The 19,422-nt window shown below is 33.4% G+C and overlaps 1 protein-coding gene across 1 annotated transcript in view; it reads left to right on the plus strand.

Moving 5' to 3' along the window:
* Nucleotides 1-9,064: 9,064 nt before the first annotated feature.
* Nucleotides 9,065-19,422, plus strand: part of LOC143232422 (neuroligin-4, X-linked-like) — a 128,522-nt gene continuing 118,164 nt past the window's right edge. Inside the window, exons 1-2 of the mRNA XM_076467869.1 lie at nucleotides 9,065-9,295; nucleotides 9,506-10,097. Of these exons, the coding sequence (XP_076323984.1) occupies nucleotides 9,650-10,097 (448 nt within the window). The 5' untranslated portion in view covers nucleotides 9,065-9,295; nucleotides 9,506-9,649. The remainder of the gene's footprint in view (nucleotides 9,296-9,505; nucleotides 10,098-19,422) is intronic.

Raw genomic sequence — 19,422 nt, forward strand, 5'->3', positions numbered from 1 at the left:
TAGATATAATTAGATTTGAATCATTACTTTGCCAACTTGAAACAAAAACAAGGAAAACGAATGTTTCTATGTTTACAGGCGTATACATTTATGCACTCAAAAGTGTGTCAGTTTCGATAATAATTGTAGGTGATTAAAAAACATAATTTCTTACAAACAAACTTATGGCAAAATAATTCAACTTTTACGTTAAATAAATTCGCATTGTTAAACGTTATCCTAGAAAACAAAACTGTATTATATGACATAAGCCAGGTTCACAAGAATTATATCAATTGTTATAATTAACCTTCGATCAAAGCAAGATTCCTATGTACATCAAAACACAAATCTTACTCTGTAAAGAATATAGGTATTTTGATATACTGTTCTTACTTATAATGATTAGAATGCAAGGGTACCTAATGATATCTCGCAAGGTTAGACTAGATTAGAAAATCTAGTTAAATGTAAGACCATGTAATAAACTAGCAATTTAAAATAGTACTCGTGATATATATCTGTATAATCAAAGAAAGATAATAAAAATAAATATTTTCCCGAGAGGGGACCGAAGGGGCACCTAGAGGTGTCACTTGTTTTAACTATTGACACCACTATTATCTATCAGTCAGTCAGTAGACACAAAACTAACATCATATAAGGGACGTTTAACATTTCAGATGTACTGTCGTGACGTCAGTGAACATAAGTATGCAATGAATCACGAGAAGAATTATACATTCTGTAGACTACAATACAGCAAAACATATGAACTTCAAAAGCAAGAAATAAAAATATTTTTTCTCTTAATCTTGATTTTATTTACTTTTGAAACAGAACACTTTCAGGGACCTTGCAGAAGCACATCTAGTATACTTGATGCTATAACGAATAATAACTGTGATAATAGCACATAAATGAGTTGGGGATATCCTATCTATCAAACAATATCCAAACGCTAATGATAAATTAACCATTTATGATAGAAAATAAATTAACGGTGCAGATCTAAGTGCTCATACCCACAACATCTCAACCAGTCCTTTTTATTTCAAACACTCTAAGGATAATTATCTTCCCACAAGTGATCGCAGACACTAAAAGGCAGTAGGAGTTAAGACATTGTAGGTGTAGGTATTAAATATTTATAAACAAAAATATCCCGAACGACTATTTTGATAGTTCTAAGAAAAACATTATTAAGAAGACATTGAGCGTCTTTATCAAAGTAAGGTTCGTATACTGACAGTTTTCACAGTTTTAGAAAAAACAGAACATTATTTTAAATGTTTAGTTCAACTTGTATACCCTTAACTTTTTCCAAAAGGTAACCTGGAGGGACAACGGTAAGTCTTCGTGCTTACAAGATTAAAAGCCAATAGATACAACAGATACCCCAGTGAGATTTTATTCTAAGATGAAAGGACATTTTAATCAGATGTAAGTTCTAATGTTTTTATTCCTACCTTGTTGTTTTCTCTCTTTGCTCCCTTAAACACATCAGCTTATGCTTTATCATTTTATTAATACTAAATTTAACTTTTATATTGTTTTTATTTTGTTAGTTTTTTTTTGTGACATACGGTCGTGGGTTGACCAAAATCTAGAAGCTCTTTGAACACTAAGCCTATTACTTCGTATCTTTTAATGTATTCTTAATTTACCCCTGAAGAGGAAACGTTCGAGTTGTAGTTATTTCTACATCGCGACTATCTACTGTTTTTTTGTAAGTATCACAAATATTTATATGTTACGGATGTTGTTGTTTTTGAATTAAGCACAAAACTTCACAATAAGCTGTCTGGGCTCTGCCCACCACGGGTATCGAAACCCAGTTTTTAGCGTTGTAAGTCCGCAGACATGCCGCTGAGCCACTGGGGGGCCTGTAAGGTAAAAATGAGTTTTCGTAGGTGAGATTTCTCTTGCTGAAAGTTTTAGGTACCATTGACCTTAATAATCATACACAACGTAATTTTAATCTTAATATAATGGACATAGCGTATATGTCAATATCTGTGTATGTAACCAAAACTCCTGCGACATCTACTGAATGGCACCATAAACAAAAATCCATACAAAGAAATTCACACTTTGGGAATTGAAGATTCAGACGATTAGAAAACTAGCTGTGGTCTGTGTAACAACCATTTGTTTTTAATAGAACATAATTTTAAATAAAGTACTCTCTTCACAACAAGAACACGACTTTCACTAGGAGGGTTTGATAATATCTTTATGGATATAATTCTTAAACTTAGTACTGAGAAGTTGAAGTTCTTAAAAAAATCTTGTATTTTTTTAAATAAATGGCACCACTTTTGATACATACAAACTTTACAGTATTAGTAAAATTTATGAAGATTTTTAACTATGTACATTGAACCAGTTTAATACAATAAGTTGTGTATGACTAAATAACACTATCTGAACACTTTCTAATGCAGTACTTCTAGGAACAAAATATTTAATTTTATTACAGAGGGGTATGAGTACTGTGATTAGTAATTGCCACCACAACGCTCCTAAGACGGCATTTCTGCTGGTCAAAATAATGCCAATATCTTGCCATTAGGGCCAGGCATGTCCAGGTGGTTAGGGCAGTTGACTCGTAATCTGAAAGTCAGGAGTTCGAATCCCCGCCACACCAAATATTCTCGCCCTTTCAACAGTGGAAGCTTTGTAATGTGATGATTAATCCAACTATTCGTTGGTAAAAGAGTAGCCCAAGAGCTGGCGGTGATGACTAGCTGCCTTTCCTCTTGTCTTACCCTGCTAAATCGCGGACGGCTAGAGGAGATGACCCTCGTGTGGTTTTCGCGAAATTCAAAACAAACCTTTTTAGTGATTTCATTAAACCGAGATTTTCTTAAACTTTCTGACGAGGCATACGACGGCTGATTAGAAACAAAGGAAACAATCTTGACATTATGGTTGTTTGCAGAATGATATTTATTCCGTAGAAAAATATTTAATGGGTGATTTATACAATGAAATATTTCATTATTAATAAGAAGAATCAATTCGGAGTTATTTGTGACAATAATTAAAACAGCTACGCCAGATATAATATGTTTGTACACTACGTTACAATAATTGTTTGTTTTGAATTTCGCGCAAGGCTACTCCACGGCTGAAAGAGCGAACATGTTTGATGCGACCGGGACTCGAACCCACAACCCTCAGATTACAAGTCGAACGCCTTAACCCACCTGGCCATGCCGGGCATTACGTTACAAAGAAGGAGACAATTATTTCTGTTCTTTTTTGTTTATTGATTCTATTGTTAAGGGAAATAAGTTTACTTGGAACTAAGATAACTTTAAGAAATTCAAACAGTATTGTTTTTGTTTGTTTTTGAATTTTGCACAAAGCTACTCGAGGGCTATCTGTGCTAGCCGTCCCTAATTTAGCAGTGTAAGACTAGAGGGAAGGCAGCTAGTCATCACCACCCACCGCCGACTGTTGGACTACTTTTTTACCAACGAATAGTGGGATTGATCGCCACATTATAACGCCCCCACGGCTGAAAGGGCAAGCATGTGTGACGCGACGGGGATGCGAACCCGCGACCCTCAGATTACGAGTCGCACGCCTTAACACGCTTGGCCATGCCGGGCCCCAGACAGTATTAATTACACAAATATATTTAATTTAAGGAAAATGGTTTGCAATATTAATTATTATAATTAAAGAAAAATATATATAATGATCATAATGTTATACAAAATACAAAGAAACTTTGAATTTATAACGATTGAAGTTTATTAAATCATCGCCTGTGTTCTACAGTTATAAACATTATTTTCGGCCATAATCCCAATTGTAATATACGATGTAGATATAGTTTAAAAGATTTAGGCTAAGTCTTAACTCATATATTAAGCCAAAAAATAGTAATTAATATTCATAAAATTACTGATAATTATCAATTATAATTAGTCAATCATAAAGTACAAATACACGGAACTATTTATGAAATTTCAATCAAGATGAATTAATACGATTATTGAATAAATTAAAAAGTATTTATTGAACATGAAATACTCTTTGTAGTACTTAATAATGACGTAAAACTGACATTTTATTTATTTATTTGGTAAATTTCTGAAGGCTCCGATACATTTGATAGCAACAGAACAGACAATGGCAAGATTATTTCATATCATATGTTTATTTTGACATTGAACCCCACGTTTAATAAAACGTACACGAATTTCTGAAGAAGTAATCTCTTTTCATGTATTATAGCTGTAATGGATTCGAAATAAATAATAAAGATATCTTAATACTTTGATCCCCTAACTGTTTTATCTTGATCACATTTAACGAGTGCTCTAAGTGAAAATTCTGCAACTTTGTTTTCTCTTATTGGAGATCATTTGATATCATAGATACAAAAAAAAATAAATCTTTGTAAAAACATACAAACAGTATCTTTAAAACGTTCAAAACTATTTAAAGTACATTCTTTTATTGACGATTTTACTCATTCAAAGTGAAAACCTAACAATTTAAAAAGATTGTTCGTTTGAAATGTTCACACAAGGCTTTACATGAGCTATCTTCCCCAGCTGTCCCTAATTTTGAACTAAAGGGATTGTAACTAGTCATTAGTATACACCACACACAGCCGTTTTTAAGATACACTAATGGAACAGAGGAATTTGACAGACACGTACCCTCAACCTCGAAGATCGGAGAGCAATTTTAAAACAACAGTCGCGAACCGCTACTAGTTGACTTGTATAGGGTGAAGTTTTTTCTTGATTAATATAATTACTACAAAAATGTTTAGGCTTCATGAAATCAAATTATATTGCTGCTAGTGCGAAGCTTCTCCTCGATTCTTTAACGAAATCAATATGAGTATTCAGTAAGATAATAGATAAATTATTTGTTCTTAAGTACAAAGCTACACAATGGGCTGTATTCATCATGGGGGTCAAAACCCGGTTTTTAAAGTTTAACGTCTGTAGACATACCGCTATGTTGCTTGGGGGCCAAAATAAATTAAAATGTTTTTGTCAAAATATTACTTTGAGACAAAGTATTAGTATATGATTCAATGTTAATAAATATCACCAAGGGTGATTTCAAGTCGTGAATCATTTTTCCTCATGGTTTTGAAAAGTAAATGACAAGGAAAACATATTAGCCCGAGAAAACTAATTATGTTTCCTTATATCCTTGGAGACCAGTGTCACTTTTTTTTTATCATGTACTACGTTCTAGTTTGTTAATTCTTCTTGAAAATTTTCAAGTAATTGGAGTTTTCAACTTCAGCGGCAAGTTATGTACGTGTAATATAGATGGTCAAGTTAGACTTGAATTTATAATAATGTATTTTCACCACGAATTAAACAGTAAATAATGATCAGCCATTCGTCATCAGACACATTGTTAACATAGAATTAGTAGAAACAAAAGAGCAGCCTATGGATACAAATAAACTTAGAAATAGCTTTTGCTGCAACGTGTTATTATTGTACATAATTAATTTGTTTGAAGAAATAAATACTCAAGTATTTTAGTACATATCACAGCTAATTAGCTCTGCTGTTATGCAATAAGAGAAACGTTTAGGCAAACTTTCTTCAGACCGGACGCAGCCTAGTGGTTAAGGTGATGGGCTGTGGTTTAGGTCTAAGACTCGTTTGTTTGTTGAATTTCGCACAAATAAACTATAGAGCTTACAGTACCTAATTCATAAATGATGGAATATGAAAGAGATAGTTTGTCAACACCTCCCACTGTAGATTCTTGCATCTATACTAATCGAATACTGCGATTGACAGTCACATTAAAACGCCCACATGACTGAAACTGGTTAAAGCCCGCAATCCACTAACACTAGCCACCAGGTCTTGTATAAAGCTTGAGATGATAATTTCTGCTGAAAAGCCTTTAGTTGAGATGTGGACACGTCATGAAAGAAACAGTCTCTTACTTGTGACGGCAGCTGCTGCTAATTGGTTGGCTTCCCCTGAACAACACTTCTAATCTAAAGAGGGATATATCTGAACTGTTAGGTCTCTGTCCTGGTTAAATTTGGTGACGTGTTTCATGGATACCATTGAGTATTAAAAAAGAAGAAAGAGTACCGTATACAACTATTGAAAGTTAAATAATAATAAAAGGGCAATGTAACTGATATGTATTTACAAACTTTGTCGGCAATTACGTATTGAAGCACAAATAAGTTTTTATTTACTGTGTTATTACAAATTTTTGTAGACTTTTTCTCTGGGTGATCACTTTGTTTGTCTATTTACCAGTTTAACAAATGTTATTAAATACAATATCTTACCATGTAATTATAGTTATGGATTTATCTGTAAAAAAATGTATATAAGTCGCTATAAGTTTAATGTAATCCTAAAATTTTAGAGATATAGGAGTATAAAACCACATCCAATAACAATCGCTGCGATATTTCGTTTTGAAAAGAACTTGCCATATATCGTTTCGTATATTATCTAAGTGAAAGTTTGTTTGATGCCGACTTCTGAAACTTGTTAAATAAATAGTTGAACACATTTTTATCGAAATGATTTTGAGCTTCAAACAGATGTTTTGATGCGTTAAATTAAAAATGATTTCGTTTTTTTTAGAATTAAGTACAAAGCTACACACTGGGCTATCTGTGCTCTGTCCACCATTGGTATCGAAACCCGGTTTTTAGTCTGTAAGTCCGCAGACATACCACTGTGCCACTGGGGGTGTTAAAAATGAAGAGATGTACTGTAAAATGAGGGTAATATTTTCACGCTTTCAAAGTTAACGTATCTGTGTACTTTTTGTTTGTTTTTTTTTGCTTTTTATGGGGCATCCAATACATTTTAATGCAATTTGTCTCCTTTCAAAATCATAAGTACGTTTGAAACATTTGAATGACAAAACTAATGACATTATTTATACTAGTCCACCTCATGAGTCGGCAGTAAAAAGACTTACAACGCTAAAATCAGGTGTTAGATTTTTCCCACGGCAGAAGAATTGCAGGTAGCACATAGTGTATCTCTGCACTGAAAGATTAACCACAAAACATATTATATTGTGTATATATATGTATTTGTGTGTGTGTTTATTTGTCTATTTCAGTGTTTATTTGTCTGCTCTTCCAACTGTTTTCTCTGCTTTTTAATGTTTTAAAAAGTTAAAATCGATTGAAAAAATAAAGTACACGAATCATGTCTGAAAAACATACACAGTTATTAATTACGTGTAGAGTATGCCACGTCTTATTACAGCTTGACAGAGTACAGGTATCACGCTGGTGATTTAGGTCGCTGTGGCAAAACCTTTTTTAAAATTCTCAACTATTTTGAAAATAAGTCATTTTCTAAGTAGTTTGAAAACCATGATGCCATTACTTTCGCTAACATGATTTTTTTAATTATGTTACGTTCATACTTGAAACTACGCAGAGTTTAGTGTAATTCAGTGAAAGCAAAAATCGTTAATACTCTGTGAAAACCAAAAATCAAAAGCAACATGAGCAAGAAGGCAATCACAATGTAACTTAATTCAAGATCTGAAAAAACTAATTTTCAGAGAGTAATTCAGTTAGAATGATGTAGTTAAAGAAATTAGCCATACAGTTGATTACGGGATATAAAGGCACATATGTAACTAACTGTACACGCAGAGAAGTGAAGATATATACATATACTTACGACTTAATCATAGCTCTGCTGAACGGATTTAAAATTCAATGATTCATTAAGCTCTCCACGTCCAATTAATGTAGAACATTTAACATATCAAATTATACATTGATCTGGTGTAATAAAGCAATAAACAAAAAATATTAAGTTTTCCAGATTTCACAGCATTTAAATAACGCCCTGAGTCAACATTCAGCCTTGCTATCCACGTTAACTTAATAGAATCAGTAAATGTAAGACTTGTACCAGCTTATAACTTAATTGTCAAATCAAACAGTAATTACTGGTTAAAGCAATAACAAGTTGTTTAATGTAATGGGGTATAAATATATTTATTTACCTGGTCATAAAAACTGAGTCTAAACTGAGATGGAACTTTTTTAAAAGGATCTTAGCTTTCACTTGTAAAACTTCATATAGATTGTTCATTAGTTTGAAACATCACATCAGAAGTACCTACGAAGGTGATTTATGAACATTTAGATGCAAGAAAGATAGTTATTATTATGTTTGAGTTAATAATTGTAAGTATATTGTTTTGTATATTGTGCCATTAATGTGTTTAGAAAATAAACAAATGTTTATGTTGTTAATAAAACAAACAGATATTCGTAGCAACACTTCAACTAAAATATGTTCTGCTTTTTAAAATGAAGTTGGTTTTGTTTTTGAATTAAGCACAAAGATACATAATGGGCTATCTGTGCTCTGCCCACCACAAGTACCGAAACCAGGTTTTTAAGGGTAAGAGTGTTTAGACATACCGCTGTGTCACTGGGGGGGGGGAGCTTTCAAATGTATTACTGACCTTGCCAGTACACCGTAACTTTTGAAACGTTTCTATGCGTAATACCAACCTTGTCAGTGTACTTTTTAAAACACTTTTAAATGTAATACTAATATTGGTACAATGCTGATACTTTTTCAAACGTTTCTATGCGTAATATCAACCTTGTCAGAGTGCTGATACTTTTTAAAACACTTTTAAATGTAATACTAATCTTGGTACAATGCTGATACTTTTTCAAACGTTTCTATGCGTAATATCAACCTTGTCAGAATGCTGATACTTTTTAAAACACTTTTAAATGTAATACAAATCTTGGTACAATGCTGATACTTTTTCAAACGTTTCTATGCGTAATACCAATCTTGTTTTAGATCCGAAACACCACTCCTATCGAGAGTAAACCAATCTATCTGGTCTTCCGTATAGAAACTAGTTATCGCAAGATGTCGTACACATGTCAATCACCGGTGGAACTGTCCATATCTGCAGGTTTTATTTTCATTACGCAACTTACAATAAGATATACAGCCACACTTCTTATTATCGATACTCGTTCTATTCAGACAATTTTGAAAGCGCATGCGCCTGGATAGATGATGCACTCTTCTCCATCGCTCCAAGGAAACGCTCGTGCGGTTCTTATAGAATCTGACGTGGAATCCCGAGAGATGTGGATGTGCAACTTTCTGTTCGTGACCACCAATCAACCGATGCTGGAAAACGTTTGAGTGAACTGTGATAAATCAGAAGAAATTATTAATATCACATTAAACTGTAAAACACTGGAACAAAAGAACTGTCCTCGGGCCTCCCTGGAAACCATCGAATCACCGGTTACGACCTCACAGCTCTATAGGTAAAGGACGCGTGTTTTTACGTTCCTTGGTACTCTCCGAGTTCGCATTGCATCAGTAACACTAAAACAAACAAATGTGTCTGATAGAATAAATTCGTGCCTTAAAATATTATTTGTTAGATGTTTTTAATATTTTAGCCAAATGTACAGCAAAGTATTTTTAAATCTACTTTGTTACTACCACATAATAATTTGTCTATTTTTTTATAGGATGACATCAGCTGTCTTGAATTGTTTGTACTGGACTGGACTTTCCGGTTTGTTGGTCAGTTGTTGCACTTGACTTGTAGAAATATTCCTCCAGTAGAGTTTAAGATTTTTGTTAACTACAAAAAGTGAGCGCTGGAAATAAAAATGTATAATAGAGTAATACAAGAAAATGCATTGAAATATTTCATATTTCTCGGTGTTTTCATTTGTTTTCGTCAAGCAAATAGTGCAAAAGACCGTTTAAGCTCTCGAGTTGTAATAACCAAATACGGGTCTCTGAGAGGAATAATTCGAGACTTAGCTAACAAGGACCTTCGACCTGTTGAGGTGTTTTACGGCGTGCCCTATGCCAGTGCACCCATTGGTTCCTTAAGATTCATGCCACCAGTTACTCCACCACATTGGCGAGGAATCCGAAACGCGTCTATGTTCGGCCCTGTCTGTCCACAGAAGTTTCCGGACATTCAAAATCAAACCGAAGCGCTAAAACAGATGCCACCTGGAAGACTGTCTTACTTGAGACGTCTACTTCCATTTTTAAGCGACCAAAGTGAAGACTGTTTGTACTTAAACATATATGCCCCAGCGATACGTAAGTGTAATTTCTATCAGTATATAATATGTTTATTATAAAACGTATGGTGAATATAATTACAATTATTAATTCTTTTATTTTCAAATAACATCAGTACTAAAGAAATACTGCACTATAAGTTTACTCATTGATAATGAAAGTTAACGTAAAGTATCTCTTCTTGAACTAGTACAGTTCAAGAACTTGATTGGTTGACACAATTCCACTTTATTTAACAAGTACAGACGACATCAACTAATTCTGATATAAATTGTATTAACGTATATAATATACACTTACTAGAATAAACTAAGATATTTGAATATCTGAATAACAAGAATAAGCTTCCTTTTGTGGATCGTAAATAAGATGTTTATATCTTAAATTATATGTCATATATTGTTACGTCGTGAAGATAAAATAAATACACACACAGATGTATATACAGATAAGTTGTTCTACTGAGGCCTTATATCTATGTTTAACTTGATTGATGAAGTTACAAAAGGTTGCAAACTTTGGCAACGTAAAATATTTCAAATATAAGTGTTTCATTAGGTTTTTCTGCAGTTATTTTAAATTTTCTTTGTGATACAACGTAAAGAAATGATGCATCACTTTGATTTCGAAATCATGAAAAAATAATAAAAGTTTTCAAATACTTTTCAGGTTTTTTTACTTTTGCCTTGTGATGGAAATAAAATTTCAAAAACTATATTTGTAGAACATAAGTTAACACTTTGTCCACTGCTTTGGAATGTCAAACAATTTTAGTATCATTCAAAGAATCTTTTATCGGTTGGACGTAGAAAAATCGTTTGTTTTTTTTTTATTTACAACGTTTCACTAGGTGTACCTAGCATCATGGAATGGGATACAGGTAACTTGGTGAAACGTTGTAAATAAAACAAAGAAACGTTTTACTATGTACAAACAATAAAAATGTATGTGAGTTTTCTCTTCTATCTAATATCAATTTATAATGGTCTGACCTTCTAATCTTCTAGGTGTTTATTCATTATGATCTCAATGAAGGGTGTTTACCTTATGAGCAGCGGCCCGGCATAGCCAGGTGGTAAACGAACTCGACTCATAATCCGAGAGTCGCGGGTTTGAATCCCCGTCATACCAAATATGCTCACTCTTTCAGCCGTGGTGGCATTATAATGTAACGATCAATCTCACTATTCGTTGGTAAAAGAGTAGCCCAAGAGTTGGCGGTGGGTGATGACGACTAGTTGGCTTCTTTATAGTCTTACACTGCTAAATTAGAAACGACTAGCGCAGATAGCCCTTGTGTAGCTTTGCGCGAAATTCAAAAGAAAGCAAAACCTTATAAGCAACTAAAGAGCCACTCAGTAGAGCACATTTCTCTACCACGCAGTGTTGATGAAAACGAGCTCTAAAAAAAATACGGAAATGTGTTCGTCATTTTCAACTATGAGGAACAATGTTCTATATATGTCAAACAAGTTTCATGAAAATCCGATTATTTTTCATTGAATTATAGAACAAAAAATGTGTAAAATATCGAAACCCTATTTTAACAGAGGAGAATGTTTTGAATTTTTAAGATCTTTGTGTGACCTTCACCTTTAACTTTGACCCGATAAAAACCAGTAAATTCTAGCTGGATGTTAATCCAAATTTGTATACGTAGAATGCCCAGATAATTCACAATCAGCAACTGTATATAAGTTAGTCTATAATTCATTACCACTTAGATTAAAGATGTGTGCTTTTGTACATTATTTAAGGTAATTTCCTTTCTAGCAACTTCACGTTAATTGGGATTAAGTTGTTTGTTTATTTCGTTTCGTTTTGTTCTGCACTACTTTAGTACATGTGCAAGAGACGAAACGTTAACAAAAATATATCAGTAATTCAGGGCCACTGTTTTAATCTGACGTATTTCGTCCATTTTTCATAGGATTGGGTATACAAAATTTTGTTAATGAAACTGCTCTTTCACAAAATAATTTTTGTGAGTGAAGTAACGCAAAAACAGTATATTTATTTAGTTGTTGTTATTACCGGGTTGCACTTTAGTTACGATTTATGTGTTTCTGCTCTGCTCATTTAATCTTTGAAGTACTGAAGCAAGAACACTGAAAAACCAACACTAAGATGCTTTCTCAGATCAGAGAATGAGAGAAATGTGTTTACTTTCGAAACAATCACAATAAAAAGAGAACTGGTGAGTATTTTGAGAAGTCCCTAATTTCTATTGTTTGATCAGCAGTTACGTGAGTGCTAATCGAAACTATTTATATATTGTGCTACTCGTGACAATGTAAATTGCCGATCTGTGTGTGTGCCGGTTTAATAAATGCTAAACTTATTTATATTCTCTCAGCATTTTAGGCAAATATGCGCTATTATACAAATGAAAAAGAAATCTTACATAGTTTTCTAACAATGCGTATAAAATTGATGTTTCACATCACTATGAAACACGTCAATCTCGAAATATCCAGAAGAAAAGAAGTGTTTACTTCTAATCCACCTAATAACTAATCCACCTTTAAAACTGAACAGTGTAGGCTTAACTTAAGTGTTCTAAACTGATATTAATGCATGATGTTAACTGAATAAGGCCAAAAATAGTGTTACAACAAAGATACCTAATAGATGAATAAATGTAAGAAATTATTGCTGTAATATTACTTCCTGTTACTTGTTTGAATTATATCTTATAAATTATAAGAATGCTTCATTCTAATTTTAACTTCACTACGACGTTGTTTGTTTGTTTTTTAATTAGTAAATACGACTTACATATTTATATCAAATAATTTACGATTATTCACCAATGAAGTACGACTTTTGGTACTTTCAACAAAAATAGCACCTTTTGCGACACAAGCTAAATGATAAGGTCGGAGACGCCAAGGTTTAGGTTTATTTGTTTGTTTTTAAATTTCGCGCAAAGCTCCACAAGAACTATCCATGATAGCCGTTCCTAATTTAGCAGTGGAAGACAAGAGGGAAGGCAGCTAGTCATCACCACCCACGACTACTCTTTTACCAACGAATAATAATGTTGACCGTCACATTATAACGTCCCCACGACTGAAAGGACGATCATGTTTGGTGTGACGGGGATTCGAACACGCGACCCTAAGGTTACGAGTCGAACGCCCTAACCACCTGGCCATGCCGGGCCCAGGACTTAGGAGCAGGGCAGGAAGTCAGTAAAATTCACCACCTACAGCGGAATTTACTGTTACTTCGCGCCTACACCTGAAAACGCGAAGAATGTTAAGTTCGAGCCTTGTGCTTTTCGATATTTAGCCAGACACATAAATCGATAAGCAACACGTTGTTTCTCATTAAGCTTCAATGTGTGAAAAGGAAACATTTTCTTGTAGTCTTGTAATGAATTGCAGATAAAATAAACAAACCTACAAGGCAAGGATAGAACATGAATTATGAAGACAATTGTGAACATCGAGGATTAGAGATAATGTTGTTTTTTTAATATTAGTAACTCATCATATAGTAACCTAAATTAATTTAAGTGTGTGAATCATGTTATGGTATTACGCATAATATATTATTAGGTATTATATAGCAAGCCAGATGTTTAATGATATTATATGTATGTTATAGATTTCTTTCTTTATCACCAAAGATAGAATTGAAAACATAATCTGTAACCCAAGATGTACTGACGAGTCTTGAATACGCAAGACTGTAGTTCGCAACAGTGGATACAACTAATCACATAATGCATTAAACCTTTACGTCGCAGACGATACTTTGAATTTTACCTTTAGTGAATAAGAAAAGAAATCTATACAATGCTTACACAATAATGATTTCTACTGCTGCTCAAATTAAGATGTATATATATAGTAAGTTTTTATGTTACTCTCAGAAATAAAACTTAAAGACTGTAGAGATCTGAAACACTATTCCACAGCACTTTATGAAAGCAAATGTATTTTTAATGGTTAAATATATTATTTTGTCTTTACACCATTATTTTAATCAACAAACACGAAAGAGTAATAAAATAGACGCGAAAAATATCAGTTACTCAATTTTCTTTGTTGTCAGTTTGCGCAACATATTAACCAAAGAAACAGTTGAGATGAATATAATAAGTTAAATGAATTTGCATTTTGATTTCAAAGTGGTTACTATTAAGCAAACGTTTTGCTCTACTGCCTTTGTTTAACACTAATTTACATCTGTTTGTTTCTTAAAGTGTTTGTTTATTTTTGTATTTTTTTTCATGAAATGTACAAAATATTGTTTTTTTTTTACTGTAAAAATACTCATTGTCAAACGATTAATTTCACATTTCTCTGGTTGGGCAGTTGTCTTTAGTTAATTAGTAAGATCTTACCAATCAGAGATGGAGATGAAAATTTGGAATTCAAATGAACTGTTAAAGCTTTTTACTAATACGTTGTAGTTATATTAACATAACAAGATGAACTGTTACATTTTATTTTAAGTCGTCCAAGTTATATTAACATAAAAAGATGAACTGTTACACTTTATTTTAAGTCGATGCACTGATATTAACATAACAATACTTTTTTTAAACAACTATTTCAAAACGAAAATAAACGTGTATTGAACCGCTATATGTTAAATAAATGATTAATAACTATTTTATTATATCCTTATTATTGTTTATTTTTAAGTTCAAAGACGCACAGTGTTTATGTTTTCTGTGTTGTGTCCTAAGTAGGGATTGACCTTTAAATTGTACATTTTATAAGCTTTCATTTTTACCGCTGGGCTACCTTTAGGAGATGTGGCTTAATATGATATATTCAGATAATGATATTTTTTATACAGTTAAACATAATACACAAGAAAAGTAGTTAGACGGAGATAGAAAATTACCAAGTAGCTTGCTAAATTTATGGCAACGTACAATATAATAAACTGATAAACAAAGATGAGGTTTATATATTATACAAGCAAGTTTCTTTACATGCAGTAAAAATTATGTATTTAAATAATCACAAAGTGAAATAGATAGATGTATATCACTGTATATTAAAAATATAGTTAAGAGATAAAATAAAAATATAAAAGGTGAATTAAAATACTGAGTTGTCTGTGAATTAGTATGTCTAAGTACTAAACAGCAGAACGTAACTATTCTTTCTCGGATGTGTGAATTACTATATCTATGTACTAAACAGCAGAACATAACTATTCATTCTCGGATGTGTGAATTACTATATCTAACTACTAAACAGCAGAACGTAACTATTCTTTCTCGGGCGTGAATGGACTGTTGAGAATCATACTATACAAGTATGTCAGTACATTGATATAAGATAAACAAATTTATGTATTGAAAAACAATCAAATGAAAGAAAATCCATTCAGTTGTTTATTTGTTTCAGGCAAGGCAACTCAACGGTTACCTGCGCTAGCCGTCTTTAATTTTTAACAGATAAACAAGAGAGAAAGCAGGCGGCCAGAAGCAGTAACTGTCAACTTCTTGGCTAGTCTTGTCTGACCGAATAGTAAAATATGACCGTCGCTCTTATAATGTACTAACGATCACAAAGTGTGAGAACTGATTTATATCTTTATTGCTTTATTGTTGAGGTAACATGACTCAAACAGACTGTGGACTACACTCAACCCAATTCAACTACGTATAAGTCATAAGACGAATATAAATTAGGCCAAAGTAGAAACGATCTTTTTGATTTTCATGGTACTCGAAATATATTTCTTTTTTTGCAAACTGTTGAGTTTTCTTAAATGAAAACATATACAAGAAACAATACAAATCCTTAACTTTTATTTCCTCCAAGGAACCAAGCTCTTTTTAACCGCAAGTTTCATGATTGTATTATATCTTGGTATAAAGATAATAATTTAAATGTTATTTATGTATGTTTTTCTTTTTTGTATTTTATTTTTTTATGATTTATCTGTAGACTTTCAAACTTTGGTCATCTTTTTTCAAACTTAACAGTGAGAATATTAGGACTAGAGGTTAACGATGTTATGACAGAAAGCGATATTTGTGTTGTGGTTGATCAGTCTTTTAAGTCATCCAAGTGGTCTTTTGTTGCTACTGACAGGACAAATAGTTTTTGGGTTGTAGCTACTATAGAAATATAGAATATAAGCCTAAATTACATTGTATAAGTCGCTGTTTAAGCCACATTTGGAGTACTGTGTCGAGTCTAGGGCTTTTTAACTTAGAAAAGACATTGAATTGTTAGAAAGGTTTCAGGGAGATATCCTAGAATTGTGCCTGGGATGGAAACGTTGTCGTAAAAGAGTGTTTAACATCTCTGAAATTGCTGTTTTTTTTTCGAAAAAAGAAGTATTAGGAGGGGGTCTTGTTCACATATTTAAGATTGTAAAGGGAGTTGATGCATTTCTTTTTCACAATTAACAGAGAGAATAGTAGGTCTAAGGAACATAAATATACATTTTGGCAGAGTAGGAGCCATCTTTAGCTAAGCCTTTGGTTATTTGTTACAGAGGCAGTACACTTAAGTGAATTTAAGAAAAAAAGTTTTATAAGTGTATAACTTATAAGGGCTAATTTTACGATTTTTGTTTATTTTCATCAATTACTTGAATCTAGTTTAGAGGATAAAACAGCCAAGGTGATCAGTAGGTCCAATGTTGCTCGAAAAAGTTGTTATATTATAATATTCTAATATTATAGTTTTATCCTCTAAACTAGATTCAAGTAATTGATGAAAATAAACAAAAATCGTAAAATTAGCCCTTATAAGTTATACACTTATAAAACTTTTTTTCTTAAATTCACTTAAGTGTAACCAATCACTTATATTTTATTACAATAACTGTTACATCTTTTAGTTTTTCAAATACAGATTGCAAAGCATTCTGAAAAAAAGTTTTATATTTAATACAAGTATCTGCGTGCATAACTGATTATTGTTGTTCTCATAAAGCATCTCTGACGTCAAAAGTCGATTCTGAAATACTGTCAGGCGCGTGAGCAAACGATATCTACCAAACAGAGAATATATAGAAGTATCGCGTGCGCAACTTGAAAAATTAGCATGATTATTTATAAACAAGAAACGTGAATGTCTGATATACCACTAAAATATAGACGTTAAATTTTCATGACAGGTGAAGCTATACAGGTTCAATGTAGTTACATATTTCTCACACATAGCACAGATTATATGACAATTTCGGGAAGAAATTCCTTGTATGTCTCAGTTATGGTACGCCGGCCTGGCATGGCCAAGCGCGTAAGGCGTGAGACTCGTAATCCAAGGGTCGCGGGTTCGCGCTAAACATGCTCGCCCTCCCAGCCGTGGGGGCGTTATAATGTGACGATCAATCCCACTTTTCGTTGGTAAAAGAGTAGCCCAAGAGTTGGCGGTGAGTGGTGATGACTAGCTGCCTTCCCTCTAGTCTTACACTACTAAATTAGGGACGGCTAGTACAGGTAGCCCGCGAGTAGCTTTGTGCGAAATTCAAAAACAAACAAACAAACAATTCACGTCATTATTCGTTTAAAAATTGAGCTTTCGGGATAAAAAAAAAAAGTTAAATAATCTTTCTCTGATTAGTTATGTAGTTACCCTAACTGAAGCCCAAACTCCGTTGCGAAAACCCATATCGCTCTCAAATCAGGAACCTTTGACAATTTACGCATTAGTATTTGTATTGATTAGCACATTTGTTATATATATATATGTGTGTGTATTTATTTGTCTAATTACTTAGTTTGCTTTAAAGTTTTTACTGTTTCGAACTAAATATATGTGAGAAGATTTACCTAATTAAAATAGCGGATTCTAGCGTTGAATCCTCTGATATACTGCTATGACACTGGGGAGGGGCATGTGGTGAGTGAGTAATTTGATATTTTATGTACAAATTGACTTTCGCGTGGGTGTATTATGTTAACACGTTTCACTTTAAATTTATTTTAACAGTTAGTTTGTATTGTAATTAATACTCAGTTTTATTACTCTTCCTAGGCCCGACATGGCCAAGTGTGTTAAGACGTTCGACTCGTAATCTGAAGGTCTCGGGTTCGAATCTCGGTCGTACCAAACATGCTCGCCCTTTCAGCCGTGGGGGCGATATAATGTGACTGTAAATTCTACTATTTGTTGGTAAAATAGTAACCCAAGAGTTGGCGATGGGTGGTGATGACTAGCTGCCTTCCCTCTAGTCTCTAGCGCAGATAGCCCTCGAGTAGCTTTGCTCGAAATTCAAAATCACAAAAAAATAATAAATTACTCTCGCTGACTGACCATTTTTGTAATTATTCCACCATGTCACGATCAAATATCACGAGGCTTTAACAATTTAATAAAAGGGCCCGGCATGGCCACGTGGGTTAAAGCTTTGTGCGAAATTCAAAACAAACAAACAAAATTTAATAAAATCATAATAATATAAAGAAAATGTGCATTAATGCAGTTTTTAGATAGGTCTTAACAGAATGCTTGTTGTATTTTAGTTTTTCATCCACAACTTCTCCCTCACAGATTAAAACCGATCAGGAAATTGTAAAAATGCAAATTGGTTAGTTATTTAGAATTAATCACAGAAGTCCACAGACATGCAGCTGTGCCGCTGGGGAGCAAAAATACATTATACTTTGTCAAATAAAGTAATCTTTTTCTCACTAATAACAGTGTAAAAAGGCACATTAAGAAGTTTGAACTTCAAAGAATTGAAGTATGTATGAATGTGATATTCATATTTTATTGGCTTTGTTTGTTTTAAATTTCGCTCAAAGCTAAACAATGGTTATTTTCAGTAGCCATTCCTAATTTAACAGTGAAAGACTAGAAGGAAAGAAGATAATCATCAACACCCACCGTCAACGAATAGTGGTATTGACGTACATTATAATGCCCCCATGGGTGAAAAGGCGAGAATGTTTGGTGAGACGGAGACCCGAACCCGCGCCCCCAAGATTGCGAATCAAACACCCCAAGCACCTGGCAATTCCAAGCCCATTGGCTATGTAAAGACAGGTGTGAAATCCTATACTGTTTAATTGTATTAATGCTAGTACAGGTACAGATATAATTTGTTTTGTTTTATATAATATTACAGAGTTTTTTTTTCTTGAGCAGATAGGCCTGGCATGGCCAAGCGCGTAAGGCGTGCGACTCGTAATCCGAGGGTCGCGGGTTCGTGCCCGCGTCGCGCTAAACATGCTCGCCCTCCCAGCCATTGGGGCGTATAATGTGACGGTCAATCCCACTATTCTTTGGTAAAAGAGTAGCCCAAGAGTTGGCGGTGGGTGGTGATGACTAGCTGCCTTCCCTCTAGTCTTACACTGCTAAATTAGGGACGGCTAGCACAGATAGCCCTCGAGTAGCTTTGTGCGAAATTC

The sequence above is a fragment of the Tachypleus tridentatus genome, chromosome 11 (assembly GCF_004210375.1).
Source record: "Tachypleus tridentatus isolate NWPU-2018 chromosome 11, ASM421037v1, whole genome shotgun sequence".
Taxonomy (NCBI): Eukaryota; Metazoa; Arthropoda; class Merostomata; order Xiphosura; family Limulidae; genus Tachypleus; species Tachypleus tridentatus.